Source organism: Mobula birostris, chromosome 32, assembly GCF_030028105.1.
Source record: "Mobula birostris isolate sMobBir1 chromosome 32, sMobBir1.hap1, whole genome shotgun sequence".
NCBI classification, from domain to species: domain Eukaryota; kingdom Metazoa; phylum Chordata; class Chondrichthyes; order Myliobatiformes; family Myliobatidae; genus Mobula; species Mobula birostris.
The window spans coordinates 17996910-18017829 of NC_092401.1; the positions used below are offsets into that span (position 1 = coordinate 17996910).

General features: G+C 42.5%; 1 protein-coding gene across 2 annotated transcripts in view; it reads left to right on the forward strand.

The window, feature by feature from the left end:
* Window positions 1–20920, forward strand: part of LOC140191269 (serine/threonine-protein kinase N2-like) — a 155123-nt gene that overhangs the window by 68218 nt on the left and 65985 nt on the right. For both annotated transcript variants that reach the window (XM_072248527.1, XM_072248528.1), the window contains exons 7-11: window positions 6265–6465; window positions 9614–9723; window positions 12313–12456; window positions 15751–15826; window positions 19626–19791. In XM_072248527.1, coding sequence (XP_072104628.1) covers window positions 6265–6465; window positions 9614–9723; window positions 12313–12456; window positions 15751–15826; window positions 19626–19791 — 697 coding nt within the window. The remainder of the gene's footprint in view (window positions 1–6264; window positions 6466–9613; window positions 9724–12312; window positions 12457–15750; window positions 15827–19625; window positions 19792–20920) is intronic.

A 20920-nucleotide genomic window follows, 5' to 3' on the forward strand; every position in this document is an offset into this window, starting at 1 on the left:
TAGATACTGTTGAGGGGGATGATCTACTTGGCGGGGCGGAGGGCGGGGGGGGGCAGGGAGACCCAAAGTGACCGGGTCTCTGCTGCTGTGGCTCAGAAGAGCAGAAAGGTAAAGGGGACTGCAGTGTTGATGGGAGATTCCATAGTCAGAGGAACAGAGACGAGTTTCTGTGGGTGTGATAGAGACACCCGGATGGTCTGTTGCCTCCCTGGTGCAAGGGTCAGTGATGTCTCAGATCAGGTCAATGACATTTTTAAGGGCAAAGGTGAGCAGCCAGAAGTCTTGGTGCATATTGGCACCAATGACATAGGTAGACAAGGTAAGAAGGTCCTGAAGAGAGATTTTGAGGAACAAGGTAGAAAGCTGAAAATCAGGACTTCCAGGGTAGTAATCTCTGGATTGCTGCCTGTGGCACATGGCCAGTGAGGGTAAGAATGCGTGGTCGAGGAACTGACGCAGGAGGCAGGGGTTCAGATTTGTGGATCATTGGGGTCTCTCCTGGTGAAAGTACGACCTTTATAAAAGGGACGGTTTGAGAGTTGCTTGGGAGGGCTTAAACTAATTTGGCAGGCAAATGGGAACTGTCGTGATAGTGCTGAGGATGAGGTAGTTGGTTTACAAACAAAGGCAATGTGTAGTGAGACTCCTAACAAGGAGAGGCTAATGATAAGGCAAAATTGCAGTCAACAGAATGAGTTGCAATGTAAAAGGTGGACAAAATCCAAAAGGACGAATACAGGACGGAAGGCATTATATTTGAATGCGTGCAGTGTATGGAATAAGGTAGATGAACTTGTAGCACAGTTACAGAATGGCATGTATGATGTTGTAGGCATAACTGAATCATCGCTGAAAGTAGACTATAGCTGGGAGCTTTACGTCCAAGGATACACATTCAGAGGGAGTGGTGTGGTTCTGTTGGTTTAAAAAAAAAGTCATGAAGAAAGGTGGCATAGCGTTGGAAGGTGTTGAACCTTTGTGGGTAGAGCTCAGGAACTGCAAATGTAAAATCTCTCTATTGGGAGTTACATACAGACCCCCAAACAGTAGTAAGGATGTGGTCTACAGATTTCAATGGGAAATAGAAAATGCATGCCAAAAGGGCAATATTACAATAGTTATGGAGGAATTTCAGTGTGCAAATAGATTGGGGAAAATCAGTTTGGTGCTGGATCCCATGACTATTTTCCAGAATATCTATGAGACAGCTTTTTAGAGCAAATCCTGGCTGAGCCCGCTCAGGGCTCAGCTATTCTGGATTGGTTGTTGTGCAATGAACTGGAATTGATCAGCGAACTTAAAGTGAAAGAACCCTTAGGGGCAAGTGTTCATAATATGATTGAATGCACCCTGAAATTTGAGAAGGAGGAGCTAAAGTGAGATGTATCAGTATCACACTGGAGTACAGGGAATTACAGAGGCATGAGAAAGGCGGTGGCTAAAATTGACTGGAAAAGAACCCTGACAGCAGAACAGCAACGGCTGGAATTTCTGGAAGCAATTCGGAAGACACAGGATATATACATCCCAAAGAGGAAGTAGTATTCTAAAGGCAAGCGTACACAACTGTGACTAATGAGAAGTCAAAGCCAACATGAAAACCAAAGAGAGGGCATATAATAGAGTAAAAATTACTGGAAGTTAGAGGAACTGGGAAGCTGTAAAATGATGCTGCAGAGAGGTAGTAATGAAGGACAAGGAAATGGTGGACAAACTGGGCATTTTGCATCAGTTTTCACTGTGGAAGACAGCAACAGTGTGCTGGAAATTTCAGGTGGCAGGCGTCAGAGGTGTGTGAAGTTGCTATTACTAGGGAGAAGGTTCTTGGGAAGCTCAAAGGTCTGATGGTAGATAAGTCACCTGGACTTGATGGTGTACACCCCAGGGTTCTAAAGGAGGTGACTAAAGATATTGTGGAGACATTAGTAATGATCTTTCAAGAATCACTAGATTCTGGGATGGTTCCAGGAGACTCGAAAATTGCAAATGTCACTCCACTCTTCAAGAAGGGAGGGAGGCAGAAGAAAGGAAATTATAGGGCAGTTAGTCTGACCTCAGTGGCTGGGAAGATGTTGGAGTTGATTGTTAAGGATGTGGTTTTGGGATGTTTCGAGGCACATGATAAAATAGACTGTAGTCATGGATTCCTCAAGGCAACGTCTTGCTTGACAAATCTGCTGGATTCCTTTGAAGAAATAACAAGCAGGATAGAGAAAGGAGAATTGGTTGACTTTGGAGCAACACACACAAAATGCTGGAGGAACTCAGCAGGCCAGTCAGCATCCGTGGAAAAAAAACAAAGCACAGTCAATGTTTTGGCCCAAAACACAGAGGCTGTGTACAAGAAGGGCCAGTACTTCCTGAGGAGACTGAGGTCTTTTGAAGTATGCAGACCTCTCCTTCACATGTTCTACCAGTCTGTTGTTGCCAGTGCAATCTTCTCTGCAGTGGTGTGCTGGGGCAATGGCATCAACACGGGTGATGCCAACAGGTGCAACAACTGATTAGAAAGGCTGGCTGTTATAGGAGTCAATCTGAACACACTGGAGGCTGTGGTAGAACAAAGGACCCTACGGAAAATCCTGACAATTGTGGACAATGTTTCCGTATGATACCTTGGCTGAACAGAGGAGCACTTTTAGTAATGGACTAAGACAAGACGCTGCTCCAAAGAGCGCTGTATGAGGTCATTCTTACTCTTGGCCATTAGGCTCTATAAAGAGTCAACCTATAACTGGGGAAGTGCTGACATGTTTGTATATCTGTGCACTTGTAATGCTACTGTGACACTGTAATTTCCTTTGGGATCAATAAAGTATCTACCTATCTTTTTACTATAACATATTAACCCCAATTGTACACATTTCTCCAAGTGTGGTCTTACAACGTAACATCATAACATCCTAACAACGTTACACTCACGCTATGTAACTTAACGTCTTAACTTTTATATTCAGTCCCCTGCTTGATGACGGCCTGCACGCCAAAAGCTGCTTTCACCACCTAATCTGACAGTGACACCACTTTCAGCTAATTATGTACTTATACTCTTGAGTCCTGCTGTTCACAACACTCCTCAGGGCCCCATCATTTACTGTATAAGTCCCACCCTGGTTTGACATCCCAAAACACTGCAAAAGTTTGCTTTCAGTTGTATCCCAGAATAGAACTCATCTGGCCCTGTGGACTTATCCAATGTTTCTAATACTCCATCCCTCCTGATACAGACCCTGTTCCAGAAAGGGCTAGGCAGGAAGAATGTATTCCAGAGAGGTCAGTCATCCAGGAAACCAGGATTTAAATTGGAGGGCAGTTGAGGATAAATTTTTGATTTAAAGGTGGGTTGGGTTTGGGTTTGCAGTCTGAAGGCATGGGTCCTTCCTACCTCTAGAAGGAATCTTGTTCAGCATTTGGATCAAGAATTGGAAAGTGCTTCTTGTCTATTTTTGACCATTATGGGCGTGTTGGAGCAGATTGCCACTGACTTTGCCATGAATTTCTATGACTATTTGAAGACACTGCTATTTATTTCAACAAGTCTTTTCTGTACTTCCTTTAGGCTCTTCATAATCAATAAAAAATATGATGACTAAAACTGAATACAGCTCATTTGCCCATTTGTGGAACAATCAGCATTTGGTGCAGGTACAAGATAAATTGGCCACCTTTTGTACCTTGTGCCTCAGTTTATGATACCCAGAATCTCCTGAACTTCACTAACTGCTCTTTCAACATCTCCTACTTCTCCTCAACACTTACTTGTGTGTACCATGGCTTTGTGTGTGGTAGGTAGTATTTAACCAATCTTGTAAGAGTTTTTTGAGGAAGCTACCAGGAAAGTGGATGAAAGCAAGACAGTGGATATTGTCTACATGGACTTCAGCAAGACATTTGACAAAACCTTGCTTGGAAGGTTGGTCAAAGAGGTTCAGTCGCTTAGCGTTTAAGAGGAGGTAGTAAAGTGGATTAGACATTGGCTTCGTGGGAGAAACCAGAGAGTGGTGGTAGATGGTTGCATCTCTGACTGGAGGCCTGTGACTGGAGTGCTGCAGTGATCAGTGCTGGGTTTGTAGCTGTTTGCCATCTATATCAATGATCTGGATGATATTGTGGTTAACTGGATCAGCAAATTTGCAGATGACACCAAGATTATGGGTGCAATGGACAGCATGGGAGAATATCAGAACTCGCAGTGAGATGTGGCCCAGTGAGAAAAATGGACTGAAAGTGGCAGATGGAATTTAATGCAAGGTGTTGACTTCAGTAGAACCAACCACGGTAGGTCTTACACAGTGAATGGTAGGGCATTGACGAGTGTGGTCAAACAAAGGGATCTGGGAACATAGGTCTATAATTCATTGAAAGTGGTGGCACAGGTATAGATAGGATCATAAAGAAAGCTTTTGGCATGTTGACCTTCGTAAATCAAAGTACTGAGTACAGGAGATAGGATGTTACGTTGAAGTTATACAAGACGATAAGACATAGGAGCAGAATTAAGCCATTCAGCCCATTGAGTCTGCTCCGCCATTCCATCATGGCTGATCCTGGATCCCACTCAACCCCATACACCTGCCTTCTCGCCATATTCTTTGATGCCCTGACTGATGAGGAAGCGATCACCTTCTGTGTTAAATATACCCACAGACTGGCTTCCACCGCAGTCTGTGGGAGAGCATTCCAACATACGATGTTGGTGAGGTCTAATTTTGAATATGGTGTGCAGTTTTGGTCAGCTACCTACAGGAAAGATGTAAATAAGGTTGAAAGAGTGCAGAGAAAATCTACAAGGATGTTGCTGGGACTGGAGAACCTGAGTTATAAGGAAGGGTTGAATAGGTTAGGATTTTATTCCCTAGAATGTAGTAGAAGATGAGAGATTATTAGATGGAGGTATTCAAAATTATGAGGGGTATAGATAGGGTAAAATGCAGGCAGGCTTTTTCCACTGGCGTTGGGTGGGACTTTAACTAGAATCATGAGTTAAAGGTGAAAGGTGAAGAAGAACATGAGGGGAAACTACTTCATTCAGAGGATTATGAGAGTGTGGAATAGCTGCCAGAGCAAGTAGTGCAAGCCAACTCAATTTCAACGTTCAAGAGAAGTTTGGATAGCTACATGGATGGTAGGGTTATGCAGGGCTATGGTCCAGGTTGCAGGTCAGTGGGAGTAGGCAGATTAAATAGCTCGGCACAGACTAGAGGAGCAGAAGGGCTTGTTTATGTGCTGTACTTTTCTATGTCTCTATGACTACACTCAGGTTTGTCTATTCCTTTATACCCTGAACAACCGAGTCAGTTGTTGACAACCTGCAGTCTCTCCTTACTCCAAAGTGTTTCATCCTGTTTCTTGCTGTCCACCTTGCAAGACAGTCCGTGTTTTCTTGTAATCATCACTATCTTATCACATGTTAAGCATTTTATCCTTTATAAATTTGGAAATTTTACCTGCTGTTCCCATCTCAATCAATAATCCCTACCTGTTAAAACAAACCTCACTTTCCTGATTCCTTTCCCTTCATTTATGTCAATTAATTTGAATTTGTTCTTTAGTTTGAATGCACTGTGATAATGGTAAGATTCGTACTGACAAGGGTAAACGAAAGTGACATGGAAGAATCAGTCCTCAAAATATTCTTGTTTCTGAATGAGTTGAGATGCTCCCTTGTGGAGAAGTGATTGATTCAGAAAATGAAAATGCTAATGAAATACAAGTACTGGAAATATTTGAAAAATGGAAATGCTGCAAACCCCTGGAGGCATCGCATTGGTGCCGCAGGTCATGCTTAGACACCAAGGCCCCAACTTGACCTTCAAGTGGTGTCTGCACATTTTCCCTGTGGCTGATTGGCTTTCCTTGCACATCCCAAAGATGTGGTTTGCCCTTGCTACATGCAATAGAATCAAAGCGAGGTGGATGGGAATGTAATAAGGTTGCAGTGATGGAATGGATTAAGCAGCCAGCAAAAACTCAATGGTAAGGAAATATGGACAGTTCAGGCAGTAAACATTTCAGGTCCAAGGGCATATGTCTGAGTTATAACATTTATGCTAGTTAACTCAGAAGGTACTCTCAGTTGTGGGCTACTGTAGAAATTTGCACCAAGCAGTTGCATTGTGGTAATGTAAGTTGATTTGTAAGGGCTGTTCACAGGACTAAAAAAAAGATTGGGTAAGTAATTAAGAATTGTCCATTTTTAATTGTGGTAGATGCACTGAGAGAACATCTCTCAGCACTTTGCTGTTTACTGTGTGTTTATTGCAGGCACTTTGGAGGTCCGAATTGTGGGTTGCACAGGTCTTTTGGAGTCTGTTCCAGGTCGTTCTAGAGGGTCTGGCATACTTCTGCCAGCATATAGTCCCAGTGAAAGTCGAAATTCTTTCATGAGCAGGACCAGCCGAGGTCTATACGGAAGGAGTGGCAGTGGGAGCGGTCGCTACTTAATCAAAACCGAAGACTTGTCCAGTGAGTATACTAAACAAATTCTTGACCTCTAGGTTTACAAATCGTCCCCCCATGTCATTTTTTGAAGGGAACTTTGTACTGTTGAACCTATCAGTATATTAGATAGCAATCTGCCCTTAATAAATTAAAATACTAGGTTTGGGAAATACGGCCAAATCAGACATCATCTGCAGAAGGAAAAGCAGAGTTAACATTTCAGGCTGAAGATCCAAAAAAAACATTAGACCCATAGTTGTGACTTCATTGTGACACGTGTTCTGTATTTTTTCCAGATGTGTCCTCCAGTTTTTTTGAGAATATATATGGTATTGTGCAAACATCTTGGGCACCCTTGCTATAATATACGTGTCTAAGACTTTTGTACAGTACTGTATTTGTCAACATGGAGTGAGGAATGAGTTTGTAAATCTGTCGGGAGTTGATGTTGGAAGGGTGAGGGTGAAGTGCAATGGGAGGGGTGTGGGACAGGTGGCAGAGAAGGATTGCCAAGGGCAGAGGGTGGCACAGGTACAGACACACCCAGCTGTGAGATACCAGGCAAGATCATGTGATTCCAAAGAATTGGGTTATTGATCATTACAGAATGTCTCTCTGGTGCTTCTCACTCTCCCCTTTTCCCAGCTATGATTCCCTTCTCCCTGCCTCCTTCCCACTCTCAGTCTACAAAAGAGACCCATATCAGAATCAGGTTTATCATCACTCTCATACAGTGCCATTAAAAAGTATTCACACCTCCCAGTGGAAGTTCTCATATTTTATTGTTTTACAACATTGAATCGGAGTGGATTTAATTCGACTTTTTTGACACTGATCAACAGAAAAAGACTCTTCGTGTCAAAGTAATCTAAACTAATTACAAATATAAAACAGAAAATGATTGATTGCATAAGTATTCACCCTCTTCGAGTCAGTATTTAGTAGATGTACTTTTTGGCAGCAATTCCTGTATAGCTTTGGCTTAATGCTTGGGGTCATTGTCTTGCTAGAAAACAAATAATCTTCTTCCAAGTTACAGTTTTCTTGCAGACTGCATTGGGTTTTCCTCCAGAATTTCTCTAAAACAATCAAACATGAAAACTTCCAAGGGGGGTGAATACTTTTTTATAGGCATGCTGTGAACACTGATTGGAAGAAATCCCCATTAATCACCGCTTCGGGTGGGAAGACTGTTGTGTCCCTTGGGTGGTGGATGAAAATGGAGTGGACCAGGAAGAGATTCCTTCAAAAAGCTCTGATGATGGAAACTCGTTAGGGCTGAGAAAATTGCAAAGCATAAGCCTGGTGGAGTGGTAGGTGAGGGCCAGAAGAATTTTGTTCTGGCTGTATCCAGGAGGAGCAGGAGTTAGTGTGATAAATAGGTGAGATGTGGTTAAGGCTCTGTCCACTGTTCACGAGCGAAGCCATCGTTCAGGAAGAAAGAGGACATTTTTCTTTCAGAGCAAAGCGGGCAGAGGAACAAGGAGAAAGGATCTGGGTAGTCATGGGACATCCATTGCAGTAGAGGACTGTGGTGACTATAATGGCAGCCTTTAGAAAGAAAGGCAGCATTTATTCAAGGTGTGAAGATTATGGATTAAGCAGAGGAAATTTCGTCCCATTAGAGGATAGTTGAGCACCTTGAGGCAAAGGTTTAAAATTCTGTTCAAAAGTTTGAGTAGAAACTGCCTGCCTCAAGGACACTAGCCTCCATAGTACCCAGGACATCCGCAAGGAGCAATGCCAAAGAAAGGTGGCATCCATCGTTAAGGACACCCATCACCAAGGCCATGCCCTCTTCTCATTGCTAATCAGGAAGGAGGTACAGAATCCTGAAGGCACACAACTCAATGATTCACGAATAGCTTCTAGGGAAAGGACATTGAGCTCGTGAACACTACATCACTACTTTTTTATTTCCTAGTGTATGCTCTACTTATTTAATTTAAATATTTAACGTATATACTTTAATAATTTTTTTTCCTTTTATCATGTATTGCATTGGACTGCTGCCACAAAGTTAACAAATTTCATGACGTATGCCGGTGATATTAAGCCTGACTCTGATCCTGAAGTGTTCCCAATAAGCCATCATGCAGGGTGGTGTCCCACAAGGAGTAGAGCTCTGGGACTAATATTGCCACAGGTTGCCTTTGTAATTCAACAAAGGTCCTGTAAGGTTTTGAGAGAGTGAGTACAAAGAGGACATTTCCACTAGTGCGGATGAGGCTAGAGGCCAACCAGGTAAAATAGTACCTTGGAAATCAAGCAGAATTTTTAGAGGTGGGGGTGCAGAGACATTTTATCTAAAGAGTGGTGAGAATCAGAATCAGGTTTATTATCACTGGCATGTGACGTGAAATATGTTAACTTAAGCAGCAGCAGTTGAATGCAATACATAATCTAGCAGAGAGAGAGAGACAAAAAACATAATAAACAAGTAAATCAATTACGTGTATTGAATAGATTATTAAAAAATATGCAAAAACAGAAATACTGTAAATTAAAAAAAGTGAGGTAGTGTCAAAAGCTTCAAAGTCCATTTAGGAATCGGATGGCAGAAGGGAAGAAGCTGTTCCTGAATCGCTGAGTGTGAATTTGTATTTCTCTCCCATGGTTGTTGCCATTAATGCAGATGCATTTAAAGGGAAGGTAGACAAGTACGTGAGGTGAAGGGGAAAGCAGATATTGCTAATAGTTTGAGGAAATATAATTTTGATTCAGGAGCAGTTAGATATGAACAACAACTGCTGCCATTTCCTGTGGTCTCTGTGCCCGTCCAGTAAATAATGACAAGCATGTGCTTTCTAGTGTTATTCCCTCTTTCGAAAATGGACTCTGAAATATTCACTCTCCCCAGCTGGATTACTGCTTCCTGGTTGGAATGGTGCAGTTTCACTTGGACAGAGCATGTTAAAAGTATTCTACAATTCACAGTGTTGTATTTTATCCAGCCTTCTGTAGAGTGCGTGATGGAGTACTACATGCAGAAGATGGTTTGCTTCAGTCCCAAAATGCATAACAAACACAGCTAGTGTATGACAAAGAGGAGATCCAAGAGCTGTGAAGGAAGATGTGTCCCAGGACAGAGCAGGATTCACCATTGATGTTTTACTACAAATTGGATAATTATTGTAATAATCTTCATACTGCAATGTTCCTTTCTCTCCAGATGAAGTGAGTGCTGTCCTGAAGCTCGACAACATAGTTGTTGGCCAGACTGCATGGAAGTCGATAGGTGAACAGTCATGGAATCAGAATTTCACGGTGGAGTTGGAACGTGTGAGTGAAGGGAATGGGTTTTATTGTTTTTAATTCCCCATTGAAGAGGAGGATGTGACTGCGCTGGAGAGGGTGCAGGCATGCTATGTGGAATGTGTCGAAGGAAAGGCTACATTGGTTGAGCTTGTTTTCCTTGGAGTGGAGGAGGCTGAGATCCGATCGGGTGGGAGAGAGACAGTAAAAACCTCTTCTCCATGATGTTGGTGTCAAAGACAAGACAGCTTGGGTTTAAAGCGAGAGGGAGGAGGTTTGGAGAGAATCTGAGGGGGAATTATTACATATATAGGGTGGCTGGAATATGGTAAATGCTTCCCGAAGAGGTGATGAAGGCAGAGCATCATGATATTTACAAAGCAGCTAGACAACTACTTAAATCACTGACAGAGAAGGAATGCATATAGTGTCTTAAATAGGATAAATGTGAGTTGGTAGTGGGTGACATCGACTTGGTGGGACAAAGGCCTGTTTCTGTCCTGTGTGTCTCTAAGTAATTCTTTGATGAGATAAGTGTGTAGCAGATCTAACTGAAGATGAAGTAAAAGGATCTTTCATCATGACCAGATCAAATAATAATGTTTATACATATAATTTATCTATAATTCGTGAACACATCTTGAAGTTCACAGATCCCTGAAAGGGGATTTCATTGAGGTCTGATTTTAAAAAAATGAGAGGCTGACTCAGAATGAACAGGAAGACCATTTCCCTTTGTATAGAAGACAAATAGATGGGGCACAGAGTTGGTGGGGAGCTAGAATGAAATTCCTTGGTGAGCCTTAAAGATCAATGGTTGGGCACCTTTCTGCTTTTTATTTCTACTAAGGATTGGAGTTTGAAGCAACACACACAAAAAATGCTGGTGAACGCAGCAGGCCAGGCAGCATCTATAGGAAGAGGTACAGTCGACATTTCGGGCCAGTCCTGACGAAGGGTCTCGGCCCGAAACGTCGACCGTACCTCTTCCTATAGATGCTGCCTGGCCTGCTGCGTTCACCAGCATTTTTTGTGTGTGTTGCTTAAAATTCCAGCATCTGCAGATTTCCTCGTGTTTGGAGTTTGAAACTGTTTTGTTGAAGGCTTTATCAATTATGAAGGAGTCAAGAGATCTGCAGAGCATTTGTGAACGGGAAAGACAATATGTGCAAGATGACACAGAACAGAAGGAAATAACAAACTCTTTGTTGAACCAATGAAGTAGGATAAGTTCTGTGCTGACCTAGTCCAGGTAACCACGTAAACGATGCCAACTGAAAGTAACAAATCCTTGCATTGAGCATTAAGGATCCTAAGGACAACAAACTAGAATAGAATTATTACAGAAAGATTCTTGAAGCTGCTTGTAATGGGGTAATGTCCCAGAGAAACAGGGATTTAATTATTGATGAGTGGCTAGTAATAAGATGGGTGCACGTTAATTTATGAAAAGGAATTGTAAGATGATGGAAAGAAATCTGAGAAGGTAAACTAGAGAGATGAGGGGAATCAGTAAGACAATTCAGAACTGTGTTTTGCTCACTGTGTTTCAAGCATTCAGGCTTGGAGATGCCAGGAATGGCAGGAGTGAAAATGAAACTATTTCACTACTTCAGCAAGTTAGGAACTCTGAAAAATTTGAAGGTATTGACAATCATCTTGAATGTTACAATGAAAATGAAAATTGGAGAAAGGAAGTATTGAAAGCCCTGTATGAAAGCAGTCCATTGCCTGCACAACCGTCAGCTGATTTTGTTAATTTACAGGCAATTCTGGATGAATTTCTCCCGGTGACAATGATTGTTCTTGACAAATTTGTCTGCAGAAGTGTTTTGCCACTATCTTCTGGGCAGTGTCTTTACAAGTTGGGTGATCCCAAACATTCTTCAGAGGTTGTCTGCCTGGTGTCAGTGGTTGCATAACCAGGATTTGTAATATCCACCAGCTGCTTATATGACTATCTGACACCTGCTCCCATGGGTTTCACGTGATCCTGATCCGGGGGGGGGGGGGGGTACTAAATAGGTGCCGCACTTTGCTCAAGGGTGACCCCGTAGGCCAGCAGAAGGAAGGAGCACCTTGCACCTCCTTTGGTTAAGACATATCTCCACTGCACCATCCTAGGTTTTATAGCACTGTACTAATATTGCTAGTGTTTTAGTTTATTCTGTATTTCACTTCAATACATAATTTGTTACTCAGTTAAACAGTAGTTTTTCTTTTATGTCCCTTTTTAAGTATTTCCTTGAAACTGGCTAACTGGGGCAGCTGCTTAATTGGGCCAAAGTGTACTGGTCCCGGTGAGTCCCAATTAACTGCAATCCATTACTTTGGTTGATATAATTATACTTCACGCAATTACAGCTTTCATACATTTGTATCACCCTTCACTATCATAACAGTATAAAATAAGAATATAAAAGGTTGTTGTTAGTTTGTTTTCAAACCTTACTGTCTCATTAAGCCATGTCTAAGATGCATACCAATTACTAATATTTAAGAAGACCTGTTGCGTTATTATGGAAAACTTTTCTACCTTTTTGCCACCGATAGAGCGTGTTAAACTATGGTGACATGTGGAGGTGTTCATTATAATCCCCCTTCCTTAAATTTCAGTCTCGGGAATTGGAGATCAGTGTGTACTGGCGGGATTGGCGCTCTCTCTGTGCATTGAAGTACCTCAAGCTGGAAGATTTCCTGGATAATCAGCGGCATGAAATTCATCTGGATTTGGAGCCTCAAGGGGTGCTGCTGACCGAGGTACGTCTGGTGGCCCGTTCATCACCTTGCAAACGAGTCAGTGGGTGGGCAAGAGGAGGAGGGAATGTTAAGCAGAAGAGGCTTGCACAGAAGTGGATGGCAGTGACAGAGAGACATTTGTAATTATCCTGTTTTCTTGCTGACACTGTGAATCAGGAAAGATAAATAAGACTGGGTGCTCCAGCCAAGGGAGATGACCTATTGACTTCAGGTCATTATGTTCTATTTTCAGAAGGCATGTTCTCCAAATTTTGCAGCATTTACATTGGCTTGGATTCAGCTGAGCTGAGACTCGCCACCTACACTAATTGCTGAGACATATGCATTTCCCTCACCCTTATCTTATACTTATCATTTAGGAATTTGCTGAATGTTTACCTTCAGGGTCCAGTCAGCAAGGTTCTGCATGCCCCTGGTGCCTCAAGCAATGCTGAGGTAGAACAGGACTGGTGCGTGAAACCACTGAGGTAAAATGACAGACACTATTTCTACACACACTTGACATTCTACGGTACTCAAAAGACTGTTAAAATTTTTTAAAAAGTCAAAGATTGCAGTAATCATTCAAATTGTGAATGTTATCACAACCCTAATACAGCTCAGGACATCGGAGTTTGGACTTTTTTTCTGGCGTCCTCTGTAAGAAAGTTTATATATTTTTTCCCGAGTGCGAGGATTTCCTCGGGGTGCACCGGTTTCCTCCCACAGTTCAAAGATGCTCTGGTTAATAAATGGATTGGTATTGTGGATTGTCCTCTCATTAGGCTAAGGTTAAATTGGTGGGTTGCTGGGTGACATAGCTAGGTGGGCCAGTAAAGCCCATTCTACGCTGCATCTCTAAAATAAAACAAAATAATAAAGAAAACTGCTGGAGGAACTGGGGGTCGAGCACCATATCTGGAGCCAGATGGATTGTCCATCTTTTGGGATCCTGCACAAGACTGAGTATGTTGAGAGGAGATGGCTGGTACAAGAAGGTGTATGTGTGTATACAGGTATGCGTACAGAAGCGGGGAGGCAGTACATGGAGAGGCAGCATTCAAATTCTCTAACCTCCCCTCCCCCCCCCCCCCACTCACCCTACCAGCCCCCCTCATACCCAATTTCTTACCTCTCCTCCATTGGTTCCACCAGGCCACCGTCCCTCCCTCATCTAGTTCGTCTTATCACCCTCCCCGCTTAGCTGATTCTTGTACTTGCAGCCTCTTGTGTACAATGATCCCTCTAAGCTGTGCATGTGTACACATCTTTGGCTACTAGTCCACAAAGGAACTTAACTGCGCACAAAAGGTTGTCACCCTCTACCTAGTTGGCATGTTTAAGTATAATTCACAATCATACACAATCACGTTTTCTTTTCCAGTTTCTGATATGGAGTGTGTTGGCAGCGTGGAGTTTGAATTGGTTTGTCTGCAGATTTTAGAACTGGCTGATTTATACTGTCTTTATTGAAGAAATTATTCAGTGCGCACATGTCACTTGACAAAAAATTACACAGTACAAGATTTTTGCGCATACTGGTCATAACAGATTAGAGAGAACATTGCTTGTGTCTCCACTCATCCTCCAGCCTCTGTCTTCACTTCATCAGTCCCCTCCCCACACATTTCTCACCTTCTCCCTTGTTAAGTGGTTTCACCTATTACCCACCAACTCCTCACCTCAGCTGTCCCTCTCACCTCCTTGTGTTAATAATCTCCCCTCTATGAGCTTAGTCTCAAAGCAATGTCTTGACCTGAAATGTAGACCATCTCACTACAGATGCTGCCTGACCTACGGAGTTCCTCCAGCAGTTTATTTTCTCCAGATTCCTGCATCTGCAGTATTTTGTCTCAGTATTATGAATAAATTACCTAAGGACATAAAGAAATTTTCATACCAAAGTGAAAATCCTTGCTGTAGCTCAAATAATTAACATATTTAATTTTGCTTATTATAACTTTTGAATATGACAGGGTTTTAAAAAGTTTAAATTAACGGGGATGCAAATACTGAGCAAATTAGGGATTACTGCATTTAGAAAACCTTGAACTTGCTTTTAACATAGGTCAGCTGATTATTATTACTGGAGTTGTTTTATTATTGTCATGAGTACTGAGATATCAAGATGACCAGCTCCACGTTTTGCTGTTGTTAAGAAAGAGGTTGTTGTCTTGATACAATACCATGAGGCCCTCTGTCCCCTCCTTACTTTGTATCATTGTAGATTGAAACACAATGTCCAGTTGGTCCTAAGGACAGATTGTTGACCGAAACATCTATGGATGTATCAGGGTCTTATTTATGTTAGAAGTTGTTGTATGTGTGGACCTTATGCAGTGGGTTAATTACTGCACAGTCCCGTTCTGCAGTTCATGGCTGTTTCTAAAATTTAGAACATTAGACCAGAAGACATAAGAGCAGAACTGGGATATTTGGCCCATCGAATCTGCTTTAGCGTTCAATCATGGCCGATTTATTTTCCCTGTCAACCCCCTTCTCCTGTCGAGTTCCTCCAGCATTTTGTGGGCATTGCTCAAGGTTTCCAGCATCTGCAGAATCTTCTATTAATGATCCATCCTTCACAATCAGCTTTGTATTGCTGAAGCATAACTTCTATTCACTTTTGCTGTAGCCCTCCTAGATTTATCAAGTGGTACAGCATAGCGCCTTCAGCCCACTGAGTACATACTCACAATTTGTGTACTAATCCCACTCCAACCCATTTTATTCTCTCCACATTCCCATTGGCCTCACCCAGATTCTACCATTCATCTACACACTCACAGCAATGCAGTGTCTAATTAACTAACTAGAGGAGCTCAGCCAGTCAGGCAATGTCGATGGAGAGTAGTGAACTGTCCTTGTTTCAGGCTGACGAATTATCTCCACCTGAAGCATCAGCTGCTTCATTTCCCTCTGTAGATGCTGCCTGACCTGTTGAGCTCCTCCAGCATTTTGTGGGTGTTGCTTAGATTTTGCAGCAGTTGTAGAATCTCTTTTGTCTAAGTAACTCCCCAATTTCCTCAAAATGGAGCAACCAGGAGAAAACTACGCAGGCACAGGGAGAGCGGGCAAGCTCAACAAAGACAACATTAAACCCAGGTCGTTGAAGCTGTGAGGCATCGGATCTACTGGCATCGCCTCTTTGCCACTGATTATGTTCGTTATCTAACAGTAACATTTTTAATATTTCCATGGGCTTTCACCATTCAGCAATGATCAGCTCCGGTGCTCGGTTGCTTACAAGGCTGATTCTTCTTGTACCGTAACAGTTGCAGCTTTTCAACTCGGATACTCATTGTTATTTGGCAGGTCACATTCTCCAATCCAGTGATTGAGCGAATACCCAAACTGCAACGACAGAAAAAGATCTTCTCCAAGCAGCAAGGTAAAACAAATTTGTTCTAGTTTGAGTCTGTCTGGTCACCCTTTGATTTTTCCTTACTCAAAGTTGGTTTCTCAGCCTATTGACTTTGTCTGAGTGAAACCTTCTCAACTGAGCAGATCTGAGAATTATTTTGCCTTTCTCATGCTACCTCATATTCAGATAAACCGCTGTGCAAAAGGGTTTAAGAATAATTAATTTTAATCATTGAGTAACATCTTAATAAAGTGCATCTCCAATTTCCAGTTAGTTATCTTTAAAACAAAACTCTCGATAATAGTTTTAAGTTCTTGCCTGCGAGTTAGCATTTTCCAGCAGTTGTTGAATTGTTATCACCCGGTTCAATGGTTCAGTTTGATATCAGAGAATGTATACAGCATACAGCCTGAAATCCTTACTCTACACAGACGTCCATGAAACAGAGGGGGGAAAACAAAGGATGAATGACAGAAAACATTAGAACCACAAAGACACCCATCCTCTCTCCCATGCAGAAGCAGCAGCAAAAGGCATCAACTCTCCCCCTCCCCCTTCCCTCCTTGCTCTAGCGAAAGCATCAACCCCCCACCACCCACCATGCAAGCAATTGCAGAGCCCCCAGAGACCATGACCTAGAGTCGATCAAAAACTACTGTCAAACAGGCTGTCTCTCTCTCACTAGCAAGGGAGAGATAGATATCGCTCCTGCAGCAGACGAGAGAGAGACCAATAGCTCGGTGTTCCGATGTTGCAATCTGCAGCGTCACTTATTCTAGTTCCCCTGACTCAAGGGCCTTCTTTCAACAGCAAATTCACTCATATTACTAACCTTTCCATTTGATGTCCTGTAAACTATCTTTAAGATGTTGTAAATTTAGTCAGAAAAAGGATGCATATATGAAGGCTAGGAAGCTGAAATTGGACAGGGCCTATGAGGAATATAAAGGAAACAAGAACAGAAGGCAAAGAATGCAGGGTCAAGTGAGCCATGAAGTGTCCTTGATGAGTGGATTAAATAGAATAAAAGACATTTTGTACGCACATTAAAAACAATTGAGTGGGACCACTCATTGACAAAAGAGGAAATTTATGCATGAGTGGTAGATGTATTAAATGAATACTTTACATCGATATTCACCAGGGTGAAAAACTTGGAGGACAGCAAGATCATGACGTACTATGCTGACATAGCAGTATTCCAGGGCATATTGATATCAAAGGTGGAGAAGGTGTTGGTTTTTTTAAAGAACATTTAGAAGGAACATTTGGGCCTGATGGATTATATTTGGGAGAGTCAAGAGAGGGGATTGCTAGGGCCTGATCTTTGTCTAAGTTCTCACCAGCTTCAACATCATTCTAGAATTGTCAAGCTCTAATTTTAACATTTGGAGTGAATATTCTGTTTGATTTCACCAGAGGAGATGGAGTTCTGCCAACTCTCTAGAATCCAACCTGTTTGAACTCCTTGTATATCCTGTGAACTACAGACCCAGAATTGACACAATATTCCGGATGCAGTCAAAGCAGAACTTCATGTAACTATAACATACCTATCATTCATTTCTACTCCAGTCTTTGTAAGAGAAAGGCCATTCCATTAGGATTGAGATCTTGACTTTCGAATGATGGTCCTCTGTGGATGCTCTTCTTCACATCCCACATCCCCTTCCTGGTGTGGCTTCCTGTGAATCCTCATTTCAGCCTTTTCACCATTGTTCCTTCTGGCTATCCATACCCTTGGCTCAAACCCACTCTCTCTAGCTCTCTCTCTTGTGTTAAGATACTCTTCAAAATGATAGTATTTTTTAAAATTTAGAGATACAGTACAGAACAGGCCCTTCTGGCCCTCTGAGCTGTGTTATCCTTTATCTGTAGCTTAATCATGGGACAATTTACAATGACCAATTAACCTACTAACTGGTATGTCTTTGGATCTTGGGAGGAACCCACGCCCACATGGGATGGAATGTACCAATTGAACTCCAAACTCCGACGCTCTGTGCAGTAATAGTGATAGCTACACCTCCGAAGAGCCCGAGTCATGTTTTAGTCATGGGTCCTAATAGTTCTATGTGTGACTTGAAATCACATTTTGTCTGACATCACTTTTGTGCAGTATTTGCTTTATAAATGCAAGTGATACCCATCCACTAGCTTACTGCGATCTCTAAACTTGGAATCTTTAATTTTAGGGTTCTTCCATTATTCTGGAACATAGAACAGTACCACTCAAGCACAGGCCCTTCAGTCCATTATGTCTGTACTGCCCATAATGCCAAAATAAATTAATCCTGTCACATCACCAGCAGATTGTAAGAGTGGGCTCCCTCACATCTAACCCTCTGACTGTCAATACAAGAGCCCCTCAGGGCTGCGTACTGAATCCTCTCCTTTACTCCCTGTATACCCATGACTGTATCGCCAAGCACAGCTCCAATCTGCTAATTAAATTTGCCGACGATGCTACATTGATTGGCCTTATCTCAAACAATAACGAGTTGGCCTACAGGGAAGGAGTCATCTCTCTGACACAGTGGTATCAAGAAAACAACCTCAAAGGCGCAAAAACAAAGGAGCTGGTTGTGGATTACAGGAGGAATGGAGATGGACTAACTCCCATTGACATCAATGGATCTGGGGTTGAGAGGGTGAACAGCTTCAAGTTCCTTGGCATCCACATCACTGAGGGTCTCAGGTGGTCTGTGCACGCCAGCTGTGTTGTGAAAAAGACACATAACACCTCTTTCACCTCAGAAGTTTGGTATGGGCCCCCAAATCCTAAGAACTTTCTACAGGGGCACAATTGAGAGCATCCTGTCTGGCTGCATCACTGCCTGGTATGGGAACTGTACCTCCCTTAATCGCAGGACTCTTCAGAGAGTGGTGCGGACAGCACAGTGCATCTGTAGTTGTGAACTTCCTATAATTCAGGACATTACAAGGACAGATGTGTAAAAAAGGATCACTGGGGACCCAAGCCATCCCAACCACAATCTATTCCAGCTGCTACCATCTGGGAAACAGTACTGCAGTATAAAAGCCAGGACCAACCGGCTCCGGGACATCTTCTTCCACCAGGCCATCAGACTAATGAATTCATGCTGATTTGAGTGTACACTATATTACATCGACTGTTCTATTTATTATAAATAACTATGATTGCACATTTAGATGGAGACATAACATAAAAGATTTTTACTCATATGTGAAGGATATAAGAAATAAAGTCAATTCAATTCAGTTCAATTCACATGATCCATGTCTCCTTATCCAGCATACTCATATGTCTATCTGAAAGCCTCTTGAACACCACCATCATATCTACTTCCACCACCATCCCAGCAGCTAATTCCAGGCACCCACCACTCTGTGTAAGTCAAAAAACTTGCCCCACACATCTTTAAATTTTCCCCTTCTGCCCTTAAAAGCCATAACCTCCAGTGTTCAACATCAACCTTTTTACCCTGGGAAAGAATTCTACTTCGGGTAGAGATTTAGAAGTTTGATACTTCGTACTTTTCATCATTTAATTCTAGTTTTGCCCATTCCCTAATTCATCAGTGCCGCTTTGTAGCTTACTGCTCACACCTACCGTTTTACTCTACTCCCTTCTCAGTGTCATCAGCAAACCTGACCTGCTTTCCCAAGCTGTTGACAAGATTCATCACTTACAAATGTGTATCAGAGGAGTGTTTGAGAGTTTTGAATGTAAGACTGGTAGGTGTGTTTTGGAATGAAGTCCCGAACTGCTGGGTACTTTGTCATAAACAATACGTGTTTTCCCTAATCCTACTAATCATCTACCCAATGTATTGTGTTTTAGGGAAGGCTTTCCTTCGAGCTCCTCAGATGAATATCAACATTGCTACTTGGGGTCGGTTGTTGAGAAAAGCATTTCCTGCTGTCAACTCCACTGGGACGTACAGTCCTTCATCTTACATGGCTGCCGTCTCCGAGGGTCGGCAGTCACTATCCAACAATATGCCTGGGTAAGTTTATTTTGCCTTATGTATACACTGCTGGATTTCCCATCATAATTTGCTGGTGGACTATTTAAATAATTTGGGCTGGTTTTCTGCTTTGCCCAGTCTCGCAGCTCACGCGGATGAAACTTCTGCCACTTTTTCCACTCTAACCTTTTTGTCCTTGTTAAACCCTCGGATTGCTCTTATTCACCAAGAGTTTCGGTTCCTGATTATCCATCCTCTTGAAGATGTCCAGTTTCCACATTTTCATCTCCAGCCCCTCTTTCTTCCTCCTTGATAGTGATTGGAGTATTGTGTGCCACACTATTGGAAGGATGTAACTGTACTAGAAAGAGTGCAGAGGAAGTTCACCAGGATGTTGCCTAGAGGTATTTAGTTATGGGGAGAAATTGAGCTGGTCTTTTCCTGAGGTGAAGTAAAATGAGTACCTATGGAAAAGAGTGCAGTTAACATTTCGGGCTGAGACCCTTTATCTGGACCTGATGAAGGGTCTCAGCCTGAATCACCGACTGTACTCTTTTCTATAGATGCTGCCTGGCCTACTGAGTTCCTCCAGCATCTTGAATGTGTTTCTTGGATTTCCAGCATCTGCAGATTTTCTCTCGTTCATCTTGTGGGTGAAATCTGTCCTGTGGCTGTGGGAGGAGATTTGTACCAGAGAAGAGGCAGTTGAGTAGGACCTTTGCAATGGTTTTTGTGTCTCAGCCAGTATGCAGACCCATTGTAGTTGGATTTTCTTTTTCTTGCATCTAAGAACTCCTGGGACATTGTCAACTTCCTAGAAGAAGGAGATGTGATCAAAAATTCACATCAGCATAGTCCTCTGTTGTATTTTACTACTTCAGCAGAGATTTCATCTCCTCCAGAGGCACTGTTGTTATTATTTTGAGATAATGGATGCTATTTCCAACCTCTTGCTTGGCTGGTGTAGAATCAATGTTGTGGCAGGTGGTGTGCTGTGGAATAGAATCAAGGACACTTAAATTGCAAAGTCTTGATCGAGATGCTGACTGCTTCGCTTGTCTTTGATAAACTCTGCAAGACTGCAGTGTGGTCTGTCCTTGGGTGGTTGAGTCATAGATGGCTTTGTTAGTGCTGAAGAATCAATGTGTGTGGGTGTCAGCTGCACAAT